At 40.7% G+C, this 17,813-nt stretch overlaps 1 protein-coding gene across 8 annotated transcripts in view; it reads right to left on the bottom strand.

The window, feature by feature from the left end:
- Positions 1-17,813, bottom strand: part of TJP1 (tight junction protein 1) — a 367,980-nt gene that overhangs the window by 232,763 nt on the left and 117,404 nt on the right. For 2 of the 8 annotated variants that reach the window (XM_019460072.2, XM_053888780.1), the window contains exon 1: positions 13,225-13,417. The exons of the other annotated variants lie outside the window; for them this stretch is intronic. In XM_019460072.2, the coding sequence (XP_019315617.1) occupies positions 13,225-13,397 (173 nt within the window). In that variant the 5' untranslated portion in view covers positions 13,398-13,417. Of the gene's footprint in view, positions 1-13,224; positions 13,418-17,813 lie in introns of those variants that run through there. 8 annotated transcript variants of the gene reach the window in all.

The following is a 17,813-nucleotide window of genomic DNA, read 5'->3' as shown; positions in this document are numbered from 1 at the left end:
GAAAGAATCCCAAGCAGGTTCCACGCTCAGTGCAGAGCCCGATTCAGGGCTCAATCTCACAGTGAGATCATGACCTGAGCCGAAATCAAGAACTACTTAACCAACTATTTCAGGGGTCAGACACTTAATCGACTGAGCCACCCAGGCACCCCTCCCCACCCCTTTTTCTAAGGACAATCACCATTAACAGTTCTTTGTATAACCTCCCAAATAAATGTTCTTGCTTATCCACATATGTGTTAATCTCCTTTCAAAACTTTTCAGCAAAGTGACCAAATTGTTCACATTGTCCTGCACCTTACTTTTTCACTTAATTTTCTTGAGGCTCTTCCCATAATAACCCAGCTCTATTTCATTTGTTTAATGGCTAAACAGTATTCCATTGTATAGGTGTATCACAATTTATTCAACCACTCCTCTACCAATGGGTATTTAATTTAGTTTCTAAATGTTTGCTATCAAATTATAAAGCAATGAACATATCTTACATCTTTGGGTGCAAACACAGTATTTACTTAGGAAAGACTCCTAGAAGTAAAATGCAGGGTCAGAGGTTTCTAGGTATTGCTAGGCACTGCTTTTCAAAATGGCTTTAGCAATTTACACTTCCATCAACAGTATACAAGAATGTTCCTATGGGGGGGTGGGGGGCAGTTGTCCTTAAATATAAGGGTGATTTAATAATTTTATTTTATTATTTTATAACTCAACTTCTCCATGTCCTTCATTATATTTGTCTTGCTGAATTGCTGCTTTCTGTAAAAAAAAAAAAAAAGACCATTACACAGTCCCAACGTGAATATGGATCTGACAACTGACCTTTATACATTGGTTTTTCCTTTATATATTTCAAATCTGTTTCATTAGATGCCTTAATGTTTATAATTCATATCTTTTTAGGGATTTAACCTTTTATCATATTAAAAGTCTCTGTTTCTGGGTGCCTGGGTGGCTCAGTTGGTTGACCGTCTGACTTCGGCTCAGGTCATGATCTCGCGGTCTGTGAGTTCGAGCCCCGCATCAGGCTCTGTGCTGACAGCTCGGAGCCTGAAGCCTGTTTCCGATTCTGTGTCTCCCTCTCTTGCCGCCCCTCCCCCACTCATGCTCGCTCTCTCTCTCTCTCTCTCTCTCTCTGTCAAAAATAAACATTAAAAAAATTTTTTTAAATCTGTTTCAATTAAAGATTTTACCTTAAATGCTATTTTGTCTAATAATTTCCCCATCTATATTTTTAAGTTTTTTTAAATGTTTATTTTTGAGAGACGGGGGAGGGGGGAGGGGGAGAGAGAGAGAGAGAGAGAGAGAGAGAGAGAGAGAGAGAGAGAGAAGACGGAGTGTGAGTGGGGGAGGGCACAGAGAGAGGGAGACAAAGAATCTGAAGCAGGCTCCAGGCTCTGAGCTGTCAGCAGGACTCAAACTCACAGACTGTGAAATCATGACCTGAGCCAAAGTTGGACACTTAACCAACTGAGCCACCCAGGCGACCCCCACATCTACATTTTTATATTACCCTTTTCTTGGCTTATCTTTTTCTGTGCTCATATTTTCAACCTTGACAAGTATCTGCCTGTCTCTCCCCACCCCTCCTCCTTTAACTTATACTTTAACTTTTGTTAAAGCGTGTAGCTGGACTGTTTCCTTTCTTCTTTTTAGTGTTATTATTATTATTTTTTGAGAGTGAGAGAGCACAAGTAGAGGAGAGGTAGAGAGAGGGGACACAGGATCCAAAGCAGGCTCTGAGCCAATACAGGGCTCAAACTCATAGACTCTGAGATCATGACCTGAGCGGAAGTTAGATGCTCAACCAACTGAGCCACCCAGGGGTCTGTTTTCTTTTTTACTAAATCTAAGAATAAGTATCTTTTGAGAGAAACTGAATCCATTCAAATTTATTCATGTTTAGATTTATTCCTACCATGTTCTTTTACAGTTTGTGGTGGTTTTTTATTTTGTTGTTGTTATTGCTATTGTTGAGAGACAGAATGTGAGTGAGAGAGAGGGGCAGAGGAAGAGGGAGAGAGAGAATCTTAAGAAGGCTCCATCCTACATGCGGCTCTATCTCACAACTGTGAGACCATGACCTGAGCTGAAATCAAGACACAATTTTGGGTTGTTGTTGTTGTTGTTGTTGTTGTTCTGTTTGGTTTGGTTTAGTTTGGTTTTGTAGTTACTTATTTTGAGAGAAAGGGAAAGAGAGAGTGTGCAAGCAGGGGAGGGGCAGACAGAGAGGAAGAGAGAGAATTCCAAGCAGACTCCATGCTGTCAGCATAGAGCCCAACTCGGGACTGGATCTCATGAACCGTGAGATCATGACCTGAGCCAAAATCAAGAGGTGGCCATTTAACCGACTGAGCCACCCAGGAACCCCTGGTTTGTTTTTGTTTTTGTTTTTGTTTTTAATTTAAATGCTTTCTTCTTTCCTACTTTTCCTATTTCCATATTTTTCCTACCTTTTTAGTATGACTGAGTTTTCTTAGTCTCTACCCACCCCTAGACCTTCTCCCTTCCAATTAGTAATTTCAAAGTCCTACATCTTATTAGGGCAACTCTGACTCTAGCTAACTATACACACATATAATATTTACATATTTATATGCATGTAGATACATACATACATACATAAATATATATGTACATACATATATATTTAATCTGAAATATATCTACCAACATCTAGGGTTCATTGGTATTCTCATCTCCTCTCACACAAGAAATGACATTTAACACACCTTCATTTCTCTTCTTTTACAGCACTATTACAACCCTACCAAAAGCCCTACCTTTTCTTGGAAATAGTTTCAAGGTCTCCTAACTTCTCTTTCACACTTTTGATCCCTTTGTTCTTTTGGGATTCTTTAGCTTACTCCTCCAGATTGCTAACTTGCTTTTCAATTTTGTCAATTCAGCCATTTTCTTTCACTTCAGTGAGTCAATTTTAAATTTCTAAAGTGTCTAGTATGCTTTTTTTTTTTTTATTAATACAGTACTCTCTTGCATCTTTCTGAAAATAACCATGTTAATCCAAGGTTTTTCTATTTTCTCAGGGATTAGTTCTTTTGTTTGTTGAGTATGGTAATTCTGTTAATACTGGCTTCCTCCAACTGTTTGGTGATTTTTACTGCCCACTTATATTTGTATTCTAGAACATCTGTTTCCATACTGCAGCATTTACCATGGCCTACCTTTGGAAACTCTGGCAGGGAGACGGGACATGCTGCTGGGACATGCAACTTCTCTTCTGGGTCAAAGGATTCAGTAGCCATCTTGGGTACAGTCTCCCTGGACCAAGAGCCCACATTCACTGCTTTAGTAAGCAAGAAAGCCACACTGCTGCCCACAACTTATCACAAATTAGTGAGGCAAAGGGGTCAACCAACCTAGTGCATTGAATCTGATTAATTCCCCAAATGTCCTCTGCTTCTTCCATCCCTGAATGCTGCTTCAAGCTATCAACCTCTCTTTGTGCAAAAGTCCTATAGGCAGTGGTTCCTGCAAGGCTTTTCTCTTAGTAGATTCATCCGATCTACTAAGTACATTTCAGAGATTCCTCAAAAATGCTGGTCCACTGATGGTATTCGTTGTTGTTTGCTCAGATTGTTATTATTTTTCTTGTGGCTTTTTAAATTAATATATTTGTTATTTCACTGAATTGCCAATGAGAATACCTTTTAAGTCACCTCCCAGAATAAAATTCTGATGATGTCTCTTTCATTATTTTCAATACAAAAAAAAGTGGTATGCTGTACAGTTTTGTTCTCTTCTCTGCAGAGTAAAAGCTTCCATGAAAACAAAGAATTTCACTTAAGAAAAGAGGGCATATAGGAAAAAAAATAGTTGTACAACATTGTATAAGTCATAAATTTTCTTTGTCTCCTTTCTCCCACTTAACTTTGATAGCACTGATTATGTGGCATAATCATATTACAAGATATTAATATAAGCTTTTCTGGCAAAAGACATCTGTCACAAATTTTCCTCTCATTTGACTTAGAAAGACATCACTATTTACCTTTTTTCCAAATCTAAAACCTATGAGAAGAATTTACATATACCAAATTTATAAATGACAGCCAAGAAATTTATCAGACTTACCTCAATGTAATACTGAGGCCAGTGACAATGTAAAACAGAAAAAAAAAAAAAAATCCTAAATATAACTAGAAGGATGGCTTTTTCCCCTCCCTACCAGGATCATAATAAAAACATTTATTAAGGAGTAAAGCTGAATTGGGCATAGCAGGCGAACATCAGGTCTGTACCCACCCCACCCACAGACTTGGCAGAAGGAAGGTGCCTTGTCTACACATAGAACCAGGCTCCTACCCAGTAATTTCAGTAACTGTAAAGTTTTGACCAGGTCTTTGTGAAGCTAGGAGGTCAACTGTTAAAAAGCATATGATTCGGTAATGACCCCCTTTTCTTTGGTGGGAAAAAAAGAAAAGGAATAAACACAGTTCCAGGTAATAAATAGAATGGTGGGGTACCTGAGAGACTCTGTCGGTTAAGCATCTGACTTCGGCTCAAGTCATGATCTCACAGTTCATGGGTTTGAGCCTTGCATCAAGCTCTGCACTGAATGGTGCAGAGCCTGGAGCCTGCTTTGGATTCTGTCTCTCCCTCTCTCTCTGCCCCTCTCCTGCTCATGTTCTTCCCCACCCCCAAAATAAACAAACATTAAAAAAAAAGAAAAAACAATACAGACTGTTAATCATAGAGATAGTGAATATTTCAGTAGTAACTCATGTGGAAATACTTATTTAATCTGAGTGATACAGCGCAATTTAGTTTTATAGTTTCTCTACTTCTATGCAGCAACAGTTGTTATCTAGTCCATATGTGATATACAGTTTGACATCGCCTGAAGAAGGATGTTAACAAGAGGACTTATTTGTTAACATCAATGAAGATGACAGCATTTGTTTGGGAGGGTAAATAACAAATCATAGGTAAGCAGAAGGGGTCTTGAAGTTTAGGGAATTTAAGATGTCACTACTCCTTTGTTTTACTACAGTTTGTGACAATTAATATTTGTCCTGGGGCAGGGATATGTGTGTTCAAATCGTTTTCTGCTGGACATTCATAAGAATATAGAGGTATAGGGGCACCTGGGGGGCTCAGTCGGTTAAGCATCTGACTCTTGATCTCTGCTCAGGTCTTGATCTCAGGGTCGTTAGTTCAAGCCGCATGTTGGGCTCCTCACTGGGTGTGGAGCCTACTTAAAAAAAAAAAAATAATAATACAGAGGTATATTACAACTCAGGTAAGAAGGGCTGTACTTGGATACAAAACGCCCACCAAGGACAGTTCTTCCTGATCTGGAGTATAAGGAGTATTTTTTAGTCCCAGGGCCCCATTCTCCTTCAACCTGATGGTGTGGTCTGAACTGAATAAATCAGACTTTGGAGGTCATTTCCTACATATTTAGGAGAACGGCCCTTGATGGTAGGGAAAATAAAGTTAGTAACTGAGATACAGGAATCTTATTTTCCCTTGAACTCTGGGGAAATCAGTATTTAGCTTCCAATGAAGTTTTTTCTTTTCCTAATTCCGAATTCCATTTAATCATCCCTAGGGGATTACTGGGAAGAAAATTTCTGCTTCTCTCCAATCCCTTCATATTTTCCCACCATGTTTTTGTGGGCATGGCTGGCATGCTTGAAAGGCAGAAACCCAGGGTCCACCCTCTCACTTTGTTTATAACTCGGGAGCTTTGGCTCACAATCATTTTTGACCATGGTTCACTTGGAACAAACAACTCCCAAGCTTATCTACCTCGCCCATCTCTAATTTCTAGTGGAAAATATCTCAGTAATAACAAAATATTGAGCAAAAACCATCAAGATGGTAAAAACAAGGTAGTTACGCAAGAAGAAACTACCAACAAAGGTAACATCCAACAATTCTTCTACAAGGTATTAATTTTAATATATCACCAATTGACACCACAAACCATTTGAAGATTAACACTAATTGGTGATAGCAAAGTATATTCCCCCCAAATAAGGGTATAAGAGCAGGTGCCTAAGTACAGCAGGGAAGTTGACTTTAGGATACTGAATCTTTGTGAAGGACACTTAAGTAAAAGCTAGTAAAATCCTAATTTTTTGTCTGTAAGTATCAGACTTCAAAAACCTGAAGAGTTCACTTAAAAGGTTTATCTAAATGGCCCTTAGCTGTACTTGTAAATAATAATGTGCATAATTGGCTACAATTTGCTCACTAAAGAAACTAAGAAAGGGATGGATGTTAACTAGACTTACTGTACTGATCACTTGGCTATATATATAAATACTGAATTATTATGCTGTACTCCTGAAAGTAATACATTGTATGTCAATTATACCTCAATAAATTTTTAAAAAGTGAAAAAAAACAAAACACAGTGAGAAAGGACTTGGATACTAGAGACATTCCCGCCTCATCAAGGGAACCTCTATGACTCATGAGGGGGCTATGTGCCACCCTGGGAGAAACAACATCCTATAGGGCACTTTTCAGTCATGTTGTACCTGTTTTCAGTCATTCTTCATTTCTAGACTGTCATGTCCCTGCTCAAATGTGTTTTTAACCCTAACCACTGGTATAAGTAAGACCTTATTTGTGACTCTGGGCAGGTCAATGACCTCATCTGTAAAACTGGGAAAATACAGTACCTACCTCACAGGGGTGCTACAGGTTAATGAGAGGATGCTTGGAAATCACTTATGCTGGGCCCAGCAGGCACTAAGCTCAATGAATGGCAGTTCTTCTTATTTCCACAATCTGATTACTGGACAACTATTTGAATGAGTGAATTGAGGGCTGCCTGGGTGGCTCAGTCTGTTAAGTGTCTGAATTCGGCTCAGGTTATGATCTCAAGGTTTGTAAGTTTGAACCCCGTGTCGAGCTCTGTGCTGACAGTTCAGAACCCGGAGCCTGCTTCAGATTCTGTGTCTCCTTCTCTCTCTGCCCCTCCCCCACTCACACTCTGTCTCTCTTTCTCACAAAATTAAATAAACATTAAAAAAATTTTTAATGAGTGAGTGAATTGATGTCACATGGCCTTCAATAATTACTGAATCAAATAACCAGGAGAAATATATTTAGAAGCCTGAAGAAAATGAAATGATACCTTTTTCCCCCGCTAAGATCAATATAAATATTCCTAAGAGCACTTGATGCAAAAATCAAGACTGACAACAATATAATTATTGTGAAAATATTTTTCACATGTCACATAAAATAGACAGGAGTTAACAATTATTTGGGCTTCACACCCACTGGAGAGCAAGGAGCTGGCCTTGGTACCTGTACTGGATTGAATGGTGCCCTTTCTCTCCACTCTTCTTAAAACCAGGAACCTGTGAATGTGACCCCATTTAGAAAAAGGGTCCTTGCAGATGTAATTAAGTCAAAGGTCTCAGGATGAGATCATCCTGGATTATCCAGGTGGACCCTAAATCTAATGACAAATGCCCTTAGAAGAGACAGAAGAGGAGGAGACACAGACACACCAAGAAGACTATGTGAAGATGTAGAGATGGGAGTGATCTGGCCACAAGCAATGCCTGGAGCCCCCAGGAGCTGGAAGAGGCAAGGACTCTTGCCAAGAGCCTTCAAGGGAGCATGGCTCTGAAGACACCTTGATTTCAGACTTCTGGCCTCCAGAACGGAGGGAGAATAAATTTCTGCGGTTTTAAGCTAGTGAGTTAGTGGTAATGTTGTAGCAGCTCTAGGAAATACAGCGCCTTAGTGCTTTCATCACCAGCAGTTATAAGAAGAAACCCCCCAAAGGAAGCAAGCTGAGCAAACTCACACCCACCTCAGGCAGAGCTAACAGGCCTTAGTTCTGGGCTCCTAAACAGTAGTGATTCAGAACCAAACACTGCCAACAGTCCTACTTCCCAAATTTCTTGGAGAAGAGGGTTTTTGCAGATGCCACTAACGCAGGTCTGGCTGTTTTTCTGCTTTAGTGTCCATTTAAATTGTGTGTAAATATAATATTCCTTAATGGATTTGCAGAGTCAATGAGAAAGAAAGATATTGCACAAAAGGAAGCTGATGAGCACAAAAGGTCAAACTAGATAGAAGTGTGGGGCCAAAACACTGAAACATTCAGCCCTACCCTTTACTTACACTGGCATAGGCTTTGCAGGCATGCAGTTTTTCCACAGAGACTGCAAAAATTTAAACAGAGAGAACACAGATAGCATATAAGCTTTCAGAAGCACCTTCATATAAATTCTTATACATAGCACACCCAATGATCATAGTATGCCCTCACATCTTGTAAACAGCTATAAGCTATTGCATCCCAAGGTCTGACAACCATTCTGATGTCTGCTATTGGTTCCCGCCCACCACTCAGGAGTCATAACCCGTATCTACATATCTTCTTGCTACGTAAAGGTGCGTTCTGTCTCAATTATCCATGTGCAGTTGCTCTGATACTAACAAAATGAAATGTTAATCTAGAAAATAAATTCCAGAAGATATAAGATAGATGGATCAGGCAGCACAATATTCTTCAACTTAAAAAAACCCACAAAACTATATATGTATGTTATATTTAACAATACCATCCACTTGGGGCACTTGGGTGGCTCAGTCAGTTGACTGTCTGACTCTTGATTTCCACTCAGGTCATGATCTCACGGTTTGTGAGATCAAGCCCCGCATTGGGCTCTATGCTGACAGCACAGAGCCTGCTTGGGATTCTCTCTCTCCGTTTCTCTACTCCTCCCCCATGTGTGCATGTGTACTCACTCTCCCTCTCTCTCTCTCTCTCAAAGTAAACATTAAAAAGTACCATCCACTCTAGAGTTTCTGTAGCATATACTCTTCACTTTGCCACTGCAGAAACTACATTAGTATTTGCAAACTCACTTAACATTGAGCAGAAATTCTGAAATGCTCATTTAAGATTGTGGAAGAGTTAAACAAAATACCCCTGCCTTTTCCAGGCTATCTCTTAGTAAGATGGTTTTTAATGCTGGCCCCAGTTCACTGACAGCCTGAAATATGAATCTCCAGAGTACTAAACTATCTGAATTTTATTTTCTCGTGTCCTCTTTTCACAAAATGTATTGGGGAATATATGTTCAGAAGAGGCATTCCAGTGATGAAAAAGAATAAACCTAAGTTTCCAGATTTGGTGGCCAAATGATGCTAATATTCATGTCTAATAGCTCCTCCAATATTATTCCCACATCTTAATTTTTAAATTTAATATCAGAAAAATTTCCTTCCCAGTTATGCATTATTAAGAATTCATTCATTCAGGAGCTCCTGGGTGGCTCAGTCAGTTAAGTGTCCGACTTCGGCTCGGGTAATGATTTCATGGTTCATGGGCTCGAGTCCCACACCGGGCTCTGTGCTGACAGCTTGGAGCCTGGAGCCTGGAGCCTGCTTCAGATTCTGTGTCTCCCCCTCTCTCTGCCCCTTCCCCACTCATGCTCTGTCTCTCTCAAAAATAAATAAACATTTAAAAAAAAGGAATTCATCAGCAAAGTCACAGGATACAAATTTAATGTACAGAAATCAGTTGCATTCTTATACACTAATAATGAAGCAACAGAAAGACAAATAAAGAAATTGATCCCATTCACAATTGCACCAAGAATCATAAAATACCTAGGAATAAACCTAACCAAAGATGTAAAAGATCTGTATGCTGAAAACTATAGAAAGCTTATGAAGGAAATTGAAGAAGATACAAAGAAATGGAAAAACATTTGTGCTCATGGATTGGAAGAATAAATATTGTTAAAATGTCAATACTACCCAAAGCAATCTACACATTCAATGCAATCCCAATCAAAATTGCACCAGCGTTCTTCTTGAAGCTACTAGAACAAGCAATCCTAAAATTTGTATGGAACCACAAAAGACCCTGAATAGCCAAAGTAATTTTGAAGAAGAAGACCAAAGCGGGAGGCATCACAATCCCAGACTTTAGCCTCTACTACAAAGCTGTCATCATCAAGACAGCATGGTATTGGCACAAAAACAGACACATAGACCAATGGAATAGAATAGAGACTCCAGAAGTGGACCCACAAAAGTATGGCCAACTAATCTTTGACAAAGCAGAAAAGAATATCCAACGGAAAAAAGACAGTCTCTTTAACAAATGGTGCTGGGAGAACTGGACAGCAATATGCAGAAGAATGAAACTAGACAACTTTCTCATACCATTCACAAAAATAAACTCAAAATGGATGAAGGACCTGAATGTGAGACAGGAAACCATCAAAACCCTAGAGGAGAAAGCAGGAAAAAAACCTCTCTGACCTCAGCCACAGCAATTTCTTACTTGACACATCTCCAAAGGCAAGGGAATTAAGAGCAGAAATGAACAATTTCTGCAAAGGAAACAATCTGCAAAGGATTTTCTGCAAAGGAAACAATCAACAAACTAAAAGGTAACCAACGGAATGGGAAAAGATATTTGCAAATGACATATTGGGCAAAGGGCTAGTATCCAAAATCTATAAAGAACTCACCAAACTCCACACCCGACAAACAATCCAATGAAGAAATGGGCAGAAGACATGAATAGACACTTCTCTAAAGAAGACATCCAGATGGCCAACAGGCACATGAAAAGATGCTCAACATCACACCTCATCAGGGAAATACAAATCCAAACCACACTGAGATATCACCTCATGCCAGTCAGAGTGGCTAAAATGAAATCAGGTAACTATAGATGCTGGAGAGGATGTGGAGAAATGGGAACCCTCTCGCACTGTTGGTGGAAATGCAAACTGGTGCAGCCACTCTGGAAAACAGTGTGGAGGTTCCTCAAAAAATTAAAAATAGATCTACCCTATGACCCAGCAATAGCACTGCTAGGAATTTACCCAAGGGATACAGGAGTGCTGATGCATAGGGGCACTTGTACCCCAATGTTTATTATAGCAGCACTTTCAACAATAGCCAAATTATGAAAAGAGCCTAAATGTCCATCAACTGATGAATGGATAAAGAAATTGTGGTTTATATATACAATGGAATAATACTTGGCAATGAGAAAGAATGAAATATGGCCTTTTGTAGCAACATGGATGGAACCGGAGAGTGTTATGCTAAGTGAAATAAGTCATATAGAGAAAGACAAATACCATATGTTTTCACTCTTATGTGGATCCTGAGAAACTTAACAGAAGACCATGGAGGAGGGGAAGGGGGAAAAAAAAGTTAGAGAGGGAGGGAGCCAAACCATAAGAGACTCTTAAAAACTGAGAATAAACTGAGGGTTGATGGGGGTGGGAGGGAGGGGAAAGTGGATGATGGGCACTGAGGAGGGCACCTGTTGGGATGAGCACTGGGTGTTGCATGGAAACCAATAAATTTCATATTAAAAAATTTTTTTAAAGGAATTCATTTATTCAATATGTATCTTTTGAGGACCTATTTTGTACCAGAAACTAGTTAAAGGGAATTTAGTAATGAACTGAACAGACAAAAAGCCCTGCCCGCATGCAACTTAAATTCCAGTGAGGGGTGGGAGAGGTAAGAGGTATGAAAATTAAGTAAAATTTGAAGTGGATTAGATATTGGTAAGTGCTCAGGAGAAAAGCAGAGTGGGAGGGTAAGACCATTAGTGCTGACTTCTGTTTTCTTCCCGTATACCATCAATCTGAAAAGCCATCTTCAAATGTTACCGCTTCTTGCTTCAATAGAGACACAGTCTTCATATATTTGCTAAAATATTTTTCCATGCTTCCACGGACTTTTCCTTTTTTTGTTTTCCTTTTCCTTTCCTTTCCTTTTCAGCGGCTCCACACCCAACACGGGGCTTGAACTCAAGACTGTGAGATCAAGAGTCACATACTCTACCGACTAAGCCAGCCTTTCCATGGACATTTCTTAATCACTGCTAACTTTTACCAGCCAGCCTAGTCTTCTATGTGCTGTCACTTGCTGTGCATCAAATTAAAATACCTTTTGCAGAATAAATCTCTCTTTTTTTTTAAACACATGGGAGTGGAGGAAGACACTAGTATTCAGTAAGCACACATTATTCATCCAGGCATAGTGGCAGTGGCAGACACTCTGTATTCAGTATCTCAGTTGATCCGGGTATGACCCCATGAGGTAGACAGCATCATTCACACGGTACACACCAAGAAACAGATACTCCAGTGACTTGTTTAAGGTCACACAATAAATGGCACAGCTGAAATTTGAACTTCGCTGCCCATGCATTTTTGTCTTACCTCCAAAATTTTCCGTTACTGGGATTCTTTTCTTTCTTTCTTTTCTTTTTTTTTTTTTTAACTTTTTCTTGGTTGCTCAATCTTTCTATTCCTTGGATCACTCTTTCATTTCGTCTTAGATAGCAGAAACTACTTTTCTCAAATGCCTAAAAGTAGCCTCACTTCCTTTTCTCTATAACCTTGAAATTAAATTCAAACTGAAGTGAGTAAATCTCTATGGACCACAAATTTTAAAATTAAAATAGCCACTTGAACACCAACATTTCTGGCATAGTTTTTCTATAGTCCCCCATCCCTTTTCTGGACTATTTCTTTCGTGCCAGAACCTTACACTTCAGTCTCTAGGCAATGGAATGCCAGGGCAGCACACGGGGATTCCATATACCACATTTTAACGCTAATAAAATGCAATACAATCCGATAGATAATCAACTGTGTAAACCAGATCTGGAAAACCTCCAAACATTTTTCTTTTAAGGGCGATCTTTTCCCGTTACCCCAATAACAGTTTCCAGGTCAGAGGAACTGGAACGCGTGCAGATAAAACGTAGTCCCCGATAATGCAATTATAATCTCGCAACTTACTCCCCTTACGGTGGGAGCGGCTCGCCCTTCACTCTGTACCCACAGCAGATGGATTTTGAGAAATAACAGAAAACGCAAACAGAGCTAATAAATTGCTGGCTACCTCCAAGGGAGCGTGGCTGGAAATTCTGAGCCAGAAGTGGCGGGGATGGGGCTGAAAGGACAGTCCCGGGCGGGAGACCGGTGCCCGGGTGCCCGTGAGCCTCCGCCCCTCCCTCTCCGCAGCGCGCCGCTCTACGTGTCACGGAGCACAGCCGAGGGTCGCGGCGGCACGAGCTCGCGTGGACCTGGGACGCGGCGGCGCTCGCGCCCCACGGGCTCCGAAATGGCTGCTGCGCTCCCCGCTCTCGGCGCCCGTCGGGCCCGGCCGCCGGCGGCCTCGCTGCCCGCCCGCCCCGACCCCGACCCGCGTCCGCCGCGCCCGCCGCGCCCTCACCACAGCTTTCTCTTGAGCGGCAGGAGGCTGCCGCGGTTGGAGGGGGTGACGCCGATGGCCATCTGCAGCACCGTCAGGTATTTCTGGTACTTCATCTTGTCCCCGCTCCGCTCGCGGGCAGGGCCCCGCCGCCGCCGCCGGCGCCGCAGACACAGCCCCTCCAAGCGCCGCATAGATCAGCTCTGGGCCATCCGCCGCCGCCACAGCTCCCGCCGCTCCCGCCGCCGCGGCCGTGCGCGCCCGGCTCCCGCTCCCGCTCCCGCTGCCGCCGCTCCCGCCGCCGCCGCCGCTGCCTCCTCTGCCGCTACGGCCGCGCGTGGCCGGGGCTCCCGCTCCCGCCGCCGCCGTCGCCGTGCGTGGCCCGCCGCTCCCGCCGCCGCGGCCGCCGCCGCCGTGCGTGGCCCGCCGCCTCCCGCACCGCCCCCTCCGCCCCCTCCGCCCCCTCCGCCCCTCCGCCCGGCCAGCGCAGTCCCCGCGTGAGTGCTGGGCGGGCGGCGGGCCTTGTGGGACTCCCTGTCCCAGAGCTCAGGAGCGGCCCGGTTGTCGCCCCCGCCCACTGGCGCCTCCTGGCCCTGCGCCGCGAGTGCCTCAGTTTCCCCAGCGGCCGACGGGAACTCGTTTTCAACTGTGTAGAGTCTAAGAAAATCCGATGACAAGCTTTCAGGACAGAAAAAAAAAATTATTTTAAATTTATAGTTACCAGTTAATGGTTGTAACGGAGCGGGGACAAGATCATTTACGGGTTCTAGCCTTAAGTGTTTGAAGATTTTGTTTACATAAAATGCATCTCTACAAAATGCATGTATGTGTGTACATATACATACTATAATGTGATATATATTATATACATGCATGCACGTGTGTACATATACGTACTATAATGTGATATATACGTGCATGTACGTGAGTACATATACATACTATAAATATGATATTATTATATACATGATGTATGTAGCATATATATGCAGTCCTAGCTTGCACGGTTGTTTGAAACTGTGAGAATGTGAACCATGCAAAACTATCTTAATAATCAATGGGAAAAATTAAGATCGTTTCGTGATCTTTAAAAATTTTGTCAAAACGTTCCAAACTCCCTTCACTGATGGTTGTAAACGTATAAAGAAATGAAAGGGGGCGGGGGGAAAGAAAAACTAATCATTTAATACCCTGTAGTTTGAAACATTAAAAACGTTGATAATTAAACTTATTTCTTTGTAAGGGAAACTTATCAAGAGTAATTTGAATAATGCCTGTCTTCTCCTGATAGAATTGTTAAACACCCAGAAAGCATCTTGTCTGAGCCTTGGTAATGCATCATGTTTGGATCACTTTCAACATTTCATCCTCTGTGCTTTCAATGTTGTGAAATATAGGAGTTCCTTTAACGTGTCATTCTGGGACATCCTTATTCTTTTTGTCACAACCACTTTCCTCCTCCTGGTTCATATTCAGTAAGTTCTTCTGGCTGCAAATCTAGTCTCTGGAAAGACAACCGTGTCAGTATTTTGACAGTAGCCTATTTTTTTCTATAATACCATTTATATTCCACTCAAATTTCACTTTACTTTCATCTTTATCATTTTTTTGTTTCTTTGCTGCACTATCACTTTTGTTGATCAATTCTCTCAGTTACCCATTTTTATACAATGCTGCATGGGTTTATCACTGGGAAAAAAGGAGGCAACACAACTGCACACTTTGCTGTCATTACCTAAACTGTATAACAGGTGTGCAATAACCAATAACTGACAAACTTTGAAAGAACTGCTCTGATTGCTCATTGATCATGATGCACATATTATTTACATAGTGATTTGTGGACTAAGGAGCTACCATGCAAGGTTTATGCATTTTCTCACACTTAATATGCTATGATAACTGAAATTTGAACCATATTGTGGAACAACTGGTGTTATTTAAGCCAGAGTAGCTAATATCCAGCATATCTGAACCTGTAAAGCAAGGACTGCCTCTGTGTGTACGTGTGTGTGCACGTGTGTGTGTGCATAACCTGTATGTATAAAGAGTACAGATAACAAGTACCTGCGTACCAGGCAGAATTATCAAATGTTAATGCCCTCCCTCCACAGTACATCCCTCTTGTACCTCTACTTAAACACTACATTTTCAAGTTAATTAGCATGTAAGAATATTAGATCAAAACAGTCTCCTTCTGGGAGCTCCCAACATGATTTCATAGTCACTTTGGTAGGAAACCTAGTCTGAATCTACTTCACTTTTATTTATCCAGAAGTTTCGTCTCTCACATAAAATGAAGAATTGGCAGATCTTTGACATTTCAAATGTATCTCCACACACGGAAGAGGACCTTGGAGCCAAACTTTGAAAAAGTGTCAGGGTCTGTACTTATGTATTCATCATTTTCTATGGCTTTTTGTACCACCTTCTCATATTGCTTGTAAGACATTTGATGAAAATACCGCGCTGTACTCAAGGATTTAGACAACTAGAGGCTGAGGGGATCAATTCAGGATAATGAAAGACAAAAATAAATCTGGTAGAAGCACTTCCAGAATGGCAGAAAATCTGCTTCTCCATAAAAAGGGAACACTGGCTATAATTGTCAAAATCAACCTTCTCAGAACTTGAGAAATTAACCAAAGGCTTGCAACTATCTAAAAAGTACATAGACATGAAAAACTATTGAGTTTTGGTAAGAACAGTGAGCTTTCTAGCATTTGACTTGCCCAATTCCCATCTCCTCTCCAGCTGAATGGTAGCCTTGTATACCAACAACAATCTTATAACTACATTGGTTTTTAAAACAGGTATACTAGCAGCCACTGGAGGTGACATAATGGGTTTAGAGCTCCTCCAAAACCCCATCCTCAGAGAACTGTCATTATTTGACTTGTTGGCAGCACCTTGAAAAGCTCCATTCATAAAGCTTGTCTTTATTTGACCTGGCTCAGAACTCACTTTGTGCAAACAGCTCTATTCCTAGGGCATTTGTTCAGAAACAATCAGTAACAATTGTTTAACATTACAGTTGCCTGAGGTAGTGAAACTAGTTGGGGCTAACAAGAGACTAACCCCCCCCCCACCACCCCAAAATTAAAGAACAAATGGGGAATGCACATGTTCAGGAAATACCTGATAAGGCCCTAATCTCTGACATCTGGCTGACCTTGAGGTTCAGTGGCAAGCAGAATGTGAAGGCCAGGGAAGAGATGTAAACTATTTATCAAAATGTTGAAGGTGTGTTCTGACACATACACACACACACACACACCTTCTCAGCAAAGGCTGGGACACTTACTGGTTCAAAAACATTTAAGGAAATCTCTAATACTTGGTTGACACTAAACACCCGAGAAGAAATTTTGGCTGCCAAACATGAAGAAAAATACAGACTTTACAGAATTAGCCCAGCAGAGTTACTGAACAAACAAAACAACAACAAACACCACCACCAACAAACCTTGGAGTGGAGCAGGAAGGATATAATTTCTGGAGTTGCCGCATTCTATTATTCAAAATGTCCAAATTTCAACAGAAAATTATAGGACTTCGAAAGCAACAGAAAAATATGGCCAGTATGGGGTGGGGGGGGGGGGGAACAATAGAAACTGCCCTTCAGGAAAATCAGGCATTAGACTTATTGGACAAAGACTTTAAATCATCTATTATAAATAGGTTCACTAAAGGAAATCATTTCTTAAGATTCATAGGGAAGTCTGAGAATAATGTCTCACCAAATAGATAATATAAAAGGAGATCGAAATTTTTAAAAATTAAAAATTTTGGAGTTGAAAACTACAATGAAATAAAGTATTCGTTAGAAGGGCTCAACAACATATTTGAAATGGCAGAGTCAAAGAATTTGAAAATAAATCAATTGAGGTTATCTGGTATGAGGAACAGTAAGAAAAAAACAATGAAGAAAAAATGAACAGAGCCTCTGAGAACTATGAAGAACCATTAAGCATACCAACATATGCATAAATTCCCAGAAATAAAGGAGAGAGAAGGGATACAAAAAGTATTTGAATAAATGACTGAAAAATGCTCAGATTTTATGAAATTATATTAATCTGCACATACAAGGAACTCAAGTAATTCCAAGTAGGATACACTCAAGGCAGTCCACACCTAGACCCATAATAGTCAAATTATTGAAAGCCAAAGACAATGAGAGAATCTTGAAATCTGCAAGCAAAAGCAACTCATCACATACAAGGGATTCTCTGTAAGAGTAATTTCTGACTTCTCATGAGAAATCATGGAGGTCAGAAGGGAAGACATTTCAAGGACAGAAAGAAAAAGACTATCAGTGAAGAATTCTACATCTAGCAACATAGCCTTCAAAAATGAAGGAAATAAAGGCATTGCCGGACAAAAACTGACAAATCATCACCAGCATACATGCTTTACAAGAAATATCAAAAGAGTCCTTCAGGCTGAAATGAAAGGATACTAGACAGTAACTTGAATCTGCACAAAGAAATAAAGAGCACCAACTGCATAGTTGAATATAAAAGAAAGTATAAAATATTTTAATATTTTTTATTTTTAAAATCTTTTAATTAAAATATTTTTATTTGCAACTTTTTTCTATATGATTT

The sequence above is a fragment of the Panthera pardus genome, unplaced genomic scaffold (assembly GCF_024362965.1).
Source record: "Panthera pardus isolate Hobbes unplaced genomic scaffold, ASM2436296v1 HiC_scaffold_24, whole genome shotgun sequence".
Lineage (NCBI taxonomy): Eukaryota > Metazoa > Chordata > Mammalia > Carnivora > Felidae > Panthera > Panthera pardus.
This window is presented reverse-complemented; position numbering and strand designations above follow the sequence as displayed.